At 43.4% G+C, this 7090-nt stretch overlaps 1 protein-coding gene across 1 annotated transcript; it reads right to left on the reverse strand.

The window, feature by feature from the left end:
• Positions 1 to 662: 662 nt before the first annotated feature.
• naf1 (nuclear assembly factor 1 homolog (S. cerevisiae)) lies at positions 663 to 3283 on the reverse strand. Its single transcript, XM_011612343.2, has 9 exons — positions 3183 to 3283; positions 2642 to 2821; positions 2423 to 2537; positions 2226 to 2319; positions 2040 to 2122; positions 1795 to 1955; positions 1637 to 1688; positions 1280 to 1367; positions 663 to 1192 (listed from the first exon to the last, which is right to left on the reverse strand). The coding sequence occupies exons 2-9, from the start codon at positions 2815 to 2817 to the stop codon at positions 876 to 878; spliced, it is 1086 nt and encodes a 361-aa protein (XP_011610645.2). The 5' UTR covers positions 2818 to 2821; positions 3183 to 3283; the 3' UTR covers positions 663 to 875.
• Positions 3284 to 7090: the final 3807 nt, after the last annotated feature.

Raw genomic sequence — 7090 nt, forward strand, 5'->3', positions numbered from 1 at the left:
CGTCTCTGTTGGTAGAAAGGTTACACTGCAGCAACATCAGACGGTTCTGCGCTTACCCAAACCTGCAGAGTCAAGAGACAAAACCTAGAAAATAGGCGTAAACATTAAACAACAGCTACTGATGCAGAGCTGCAGTGCAACCCGCCGCTCTCATTAATATCAGAGGACATGGAACAATGGGCATAATTCATGTTTCTAGCCGCAGGGCCACAGGTGTGTCACACCTAAGACACACCTAGAGACACCTAAGGTAATTTTCCACCTACAATAACGGCACAAAGACAGATCGTTTCAACTAAACAAGCAGTAATGGGAAGAAGCCAAAACATATTTTGAGACACAAATCCGCAAAAGAACACGTTCATGTTGCGCCAGAGTTGTTTGCGTAAATCGGTGTGTAAATAGTGCCACCTAGTGTCGAGACCAGCGACGTACAGGCATGCACACATCTGTGCTATTCAGGTATTTTAGTGGCTAAAATTAAGTGGAAATCCCACTAATTGATATCATAAAATTTCAAACTTATTTTCTCAAGGCAATTAAATGCCTCAAAATTTCTGTAAAGGTTTATAAATCCTTTTAGTGTAGTAGTGAATTATCCAAATTGGCGTTCTTTATGTATAAAGAAAAAAGGTTTGAGGTGTCAGAAATAACAAGGGCTCTTTTTGCATTGAATGTTGTTTATAGCAGTGATTCTCATAGTGTCACACATGCAACAAAACTAAAAAAACTTCGGCATATCAAAAATATCATTCAGATTAAGCATCAAATCAAAAGCTCCTGTTGTAAGAAAACAAACAAAAAAAAGAATTGCACAGTTATATACAGGTAAAATAACTGGAAGCATTTGAAAAGAGTTGGTTGGATGTGTTGTGTCACTGTGGAGGGGGGGGCGGAGGAGGGGGAGGGGGGAGGTCAAAATAGGGGACCGGGTTTGAAGGCCAGGCAGCGCCAGAAAAAGAGGAAGGAGGGGGCGGGTAGAGGGGAAAGTTGGACGGTGGGAAGTGGAGAGAGGGCGGAGGAGGATAAGGGTAGGAAAGAGGGTGGTACATGGCAGGTGGTGGGCGTGGGGGTGGGGGGAGGTGTCTGAACAGTTCATTCCGAGGGTTTGGATGCCTGAAGCCGCGTCCGGCGGTCTGAGGCCTGCTGTTGAACTGCTGCAAGGTATTCTGGGTAAAGTGGTCAGGGTTATCTGGAAGAGAGAACAGATGAGCATCTCACACTCACACACACACACACACACACACACACGAGCAGAAAAGAATGGAATGTTAAACACCTTTATTGCTGCTGTCCTTCTTCTTTCGGGAGTTCTTTAATTTCCTTTTAGCCTCCTGTTCTTTCTCATCGTCACTGTAATCCAGAGCCTGAAGGAAAGAGAGTCGGTTTCATTCCCAGACAATTCGGGCTACTATCAGACTGCTGATCGTGATACTCAGATCTATCCCATGAGCACAATAATCGTCAGTCATGACATATTTTAATTGGGTCACATTATAGATAATATGAAAACGAGACGCTTGAGAAAGAGCGGCTTCACTGAAACTGACAGAGGAGCCTCAAATATGATTCTCAAACAACCTTTTGGAGTGAAAACAACACAACACTTGCTTTAATAAAAAATCAACATGTTTACCTCTAACGGCGGCTCATGGTCATTCTTCCAGGAGGCATCGGATCCCTTTAGACTGAAAGCAAATAGTTCCAGCGGATTAAACTGGTGTCACCTACAGATCTCAAACGGCATGTTTAGTAACAAAGAACACTTTGTGGGTGAGCAACACCTCAACTTACAGCTTCAGCTCTTGAACTAGAATGTATTTGGTGTATTCCTTCACGCTTGGTGCGTAGTAAACTGTCAGTCCCTCCATCAGGCCCTTGCTGAGTATCTGGTCCGCAGAGTTGAAGCGTAGGATATATAACGGACTTGACACTGGACCGAACACCTCAAAAACCTGAACCGGGACAAGATTACATTAGATATTCCAAGAACATACAAACTAAGGGGACCAAAATCTCTTAAGCGGTGGTTGGCCCACCTTGGCCAAGGCCACCCTATCAGATCTGAAGAGGATGCTGTCGTCGGTCAAAGGTGGAGCATCTTTCAGAGACTGGACGACAACTGAAAAGGGGACAGAGGTTACTCGAGACCCTGGAAGTCGCCACTGGCGCTTTTTAACAGTTAACTGTCTGAACCGGTCCACGTTGAACATGCATATGCTTACCAAGCTGTTGTATAATACTGGAGACTGTTCCTACAGGCTGCAGCGCTACGTCTTCTGGCAATGACAGACTGAGTTCCTCCACGAGAGGCAGCTCCTAAACTCCAGGGTTGTGAACAGCAAATGTGGCGTCATTTCACTGAAATGGTCGTCGTCTTATTTCAATTGCGGTTTGGAAGAAAAGCCACAACAAGCCTGACCTCGAGTAGAACTTCATCTCTGGATTTGATGGGAGCGGGCTGACTAAATCCTTCATCATCCTCAGGTCCAGACGCAGGGCCACAGAGAGATGAAGAGGAGGAAGAAGAGCTGTCGCTGGGTAGATAAGAGGAAGGTGATCAGGTAACTTCAATAATTTGCTGTCTTTTACTGAAATTAGATCACAAGAGTGAACACTGGTGGCCATGGTCCTTTACTACCTCTCGTCATCTTCTGAGCTGCCATCATCATCACCAATCTCTCTGTAAGATGCAGTGAGTTGAGCCAATGCTCCTGGGAGATGTTGACCTGTTTCTGCAGCTCCGTTGGAGATGGAATCCTCCACGTTTATGCTCTCTGCAGCCGCCTCCGGTGCATTCTGCTCCGGTTGATCCATCGGACTGACACAACATAACCAGCAGTTGTTTTTTATTTGATGCACATCTTTTTTCTTTTTCTTTTAAATGTTGCTTCATTTTTATTTATTCCCAGTAATACTGTGATGTTAAGCTATACACGTTCAAATTCAAAAGAGCTAACTGTCTGCGTGCAATTTACTTTTTCGTTCAGTTCAATACTAAACAAGCAAAAATATCTTCGTTCCCATTCTGGCTCCATTCAGTTGGCTAACACTAAACTAGCCAATGAGCTAAAGTTGGCTAACAGATCAGATTCCATCGACGTGAAAACTTGCGCCATTTATAACTCCATAAGAACAAATTCTACAAATACCATGTTTATGTACTAACAATTACGAGTTACCTGCTCGTCTACGAGGCCTTTGGAACAACTTCGCTGAAACGCTAACGTGTCAATATAGGAAAGTTGGAAACTACTTCCGTTGTCGTCCTTAAAAAATAAAGGCTTTTGCCGACGGTGGTTGAAGAAAATCATGGAAATACTAAGCACTGTGGGCCTGAGAAGTATAATATGTTACTTTATCTTGCGTTTTGATGTCAAACCAAGCAAAATTTTCCGATAGCTGAAGAGTTTATAAGTAACTTTTTGAAGTAAGAATGCGTAATTTCCGGTGAATGTCACCCCGTCTCCGAGAACTTGACACATCCCCACGCCGCCATTGGATTCACCATGTGGGGTCATATTTATCCGGGTATGCGCACAACCGCTGCGCAGTGCAGCCTCGGGAACCCGCACAGACGTTTATGAGTACTTTCCTCACGAAAATAATCAAAGGTTTAAAAAAAAGGTTGATTAAAAAATATCCTAACAATTAATAAACGATATCAAAAATTTTTGTGGTCGCTATACATTTTAACCAAGTACCTTTGGCATATTTCAATAGGAAAATCTTACAAACACGTTTAGTGAAGAAACGAGACTACAGCCTAGATATTTATGGAAACATGATCTGTTTTCAGAACACTTATATTCGTCATCTATTTTACAATACTGATACTTGAAGAAGCAAGTGCGTTATTCTTATTTTACCAAATGTGTCCAGAAGGTGGCAGCACCAGCTCACAATTTAAATAACTGATAACAAATCCGCGCGACAGAAACCAAAGAATTTTCAAACTAATCATAGCCTCTTCGTGTCCATGGTAGACGTTTCCCATAAAAGTGTCCCTCATATGGTTCAACAATCGGGGTTTGATGATTCAATGTTCAACGTTCATCTCGAAAAGTCAGAGGCAAAGATACTGATCTGAGAGAACACATGTGACAAGGTTGCATCACAAGCTCTGCAACCAAAGTGTTAACGCTCAAGTATCAGACACCTCCAGCTCTGCTTTGAAGTCGATCTGACAAGAACAAGACCAGCCGTCATGGCTTTGAAACTGTTGGACCGTTTGCCAGAGCGGATCAGACGCGCGCTATTGTTGGCTCACAGATTCTACTATTGTGTGCATTGATAGGAAGTGGGCCTGTGGGAGGAAAAGGGACTCACACAGCCATTCTGATTGTCAAACAGATGAAACAGAACAGAGAAATCATTATATCCTCATGTTCAAATAGATTTCAAAGCATTCATGGCAGTTTGTGTTGAAAATAATTCATATCACACGTTAACTGTACTGTAGAGAAATATCTTTGTTGCATTAACAACATATTGGGATGTAGCCTTTGGCAGTTTTGGACTGTAAAGTTCAAGCCCTATTGTGGAAGGAAGTTTTAGCACGTGCGACCGCAGCGCCAGCACGTGGAGGCCGAGCTATTACGTTAGTTAGTTGCTAACCGCTGCTAACTAACAGTAATGCTACTAACAGCTACATAGGAGAAAAATATTCCCAATTTGAAGCAGCATTCCATCGCTGTTGGTCCGCAGGTCATTATTATTGTTCTTTGACTAAAGTACAAACCAAAAAGATCAACATCAGAGCGACCTCTGATGGAACAACTGTTTCAAATACTGGGGTTTTTAGTGAAAGTCAGAGATTCAGAGGGCAAAACTATGCACACAATTTATTGAATCTAATTAATTTGGGCTTTCCTGGTTTCTGGTATCCAGGCCAGCACTTATGGCCTTTCTGTTCAGGCCTGTTTGTTAGGATGAAGTTGTCACTCTGAGGAGCCACAGGATGTGTTTGTTGGTCATAAAAACATCAAGGCTTCATCACACACGCACACACACACACACACACACACACACACACACACACACACACACACACATGCACACACACACACACACACACACACACACATGCATAGGGGTTTGAAGACATCACTCTTCTTTTTAAGGGCCCCGGTCTCACTCATTGCCCCACACATGGCAAACAGAATACATTTATCTGCAGCCTGACACCTGCTCCTGTGGGAAAATTCCTTAAATTCCTGAGATTTTTTTCCCCACCTAATGTCCATATATCACTTCCACACTTCCCTCTTGGTGGGTAACAGTATTTTCTCCAGTACTTTACAAGCTGCATGAAACAGAAACGTAAAGGGGGAAAAAACCCAAATGAAACAGATTTGATTTCAATGTAAAATCCCAAAAGACAGCAACGTCTTTCAGATGTTGGACTCTTTTGGTGTAAAGTTGTAAAAAATATTAGGAGCAGGGGAAATGATTTAACATGTAGGAGAATGTGCACACTAAAGCTTGTTGTTTTCCATTTTTAACTCAGGTCAAAGTCAAACTGAAGCAATTATTTTCATATCTGATCAATTTCCAGATGTTTGCCATTGCATGTCCTAAAGCATAGCATTCCAATTAGCAACACACACACACACACACACACACACACACACACACACACACACACACACACACACACACACACACACACACACACACACACACACACCACCTGGTGGGGTCTTGAGCTATTCGATCTTGGAATTAATCTGCATTCATGTTCCACTGTGCTAAACGTGTTACGTAACTTGGGAGCTGAGACCTGGAGAGAAGCAGCACAGAAAACAACATCTTCTCTCCTTCGGCAGTCAGGCCGTTTCACAATTTAATTTAGAAAAGAGACGTGGCCGTATGTTTTGGGTAATTTTGGATCTAAGCTCAACAACGATTGGTTTGAAACGAAGCAGTCGCCTTTTCCATTGAAAGGCTACGATTTGTTTCTTTAATTTAGGATCATTCAACCCTTTTATTCATTCTGTTTATCCAGGCAGACAACAATCATTTTAATATCCTGGTTATTATTTCTTTCTCATGGGAGTTGCACAACATCACTGCGCTATATAGTGCCCCCTGCCGGTCATCGCTTATAACTGCAGCAAACGTTTGTTAAACAAAACAAAAACAGAAGAGCAGGAAAAGCTGAATTACTCGGGAGGATCTTCAGAAACATCCTATCGACTGATACAGAACCCTTAAATGAACAGAAAGAAAAACAATACTACAAATACATCAATAATGAATACTTTTAAAGCATAGAAATTGTGCCATTTCTTTATATTTTGACTTCGAGTGGAGGTTTTGATGCTTCACCTGAGTACTTTATGAACTAAAATCTCCCAGGACATCCCATTATGTCACGTGACAGCCAAAAAGCAAACATGGCACTAGTGTCTGTAGGCTTTAGTGATTACAGCCAACTGGGAGAGTTTAAAGGAAGAGGATAAACCGCAGGAGGTCCACGCCGCTGTGTGCCCCCAGTACCTGCAGGCTGAGATGCCCCCCTCTGTCTCCATGGGGGGTTAGGCTCACATTCAAATGCCCCAGAACGTGCACGGTTCTTGAGGAAAAAGAGCCTGATTTTCCAACGTGAACTGAATTCACCAGCGGTGATCGATGCCTGCGGTTTCGGGGAGAAAGTGGGAGAAAGAAAGAAAACCCCGCCAACATTTCTGAGCAATTAATGTGTCAGAGAAACTGATGACTGTCCCGCAGCCCGGGGCCAACTGCTGAGCACTGGCTCCCAGCCTGTGCGCGAGACCCGGAGGAGTCCTGGGGCCCCCCAAAAATTCATACTAATTTTTTTTTTCTGAAAAAATAACTCACTTCGAAGGATCTATACATCACAATTCATTGCCAGCTGCATCTGTAAAACTCGATTCAGCTTAGGAGCGAGGATGGACGCTGATAACAGCTTCAGAAGTTTATTTATGCTCAGTCTGGGAGGCGCGTTTGGGGGGAACTTCACGGTCAATGACCTGCAGAGCGGTGACACACCTGCGCTGCTCACCCTTGGAAGGACACCCTTGGAACCAAGCGCGCGCACACACACACACACACGCACACACACACA

This window comes from Takifugu rubripes, chromosome 17 (genome assembly GCF_901000725.2).
Source record: "Takifugu rubripes chromosome 17, fTakRub1.2, whole genome shotgun sequence".
Lineage (NCBI taxonomy): Eukaryota > Metazoa > Chordata > Actinopteri > Tetraodontiformes > Tetraodontidae > Takifugu > Takifugu rubripes.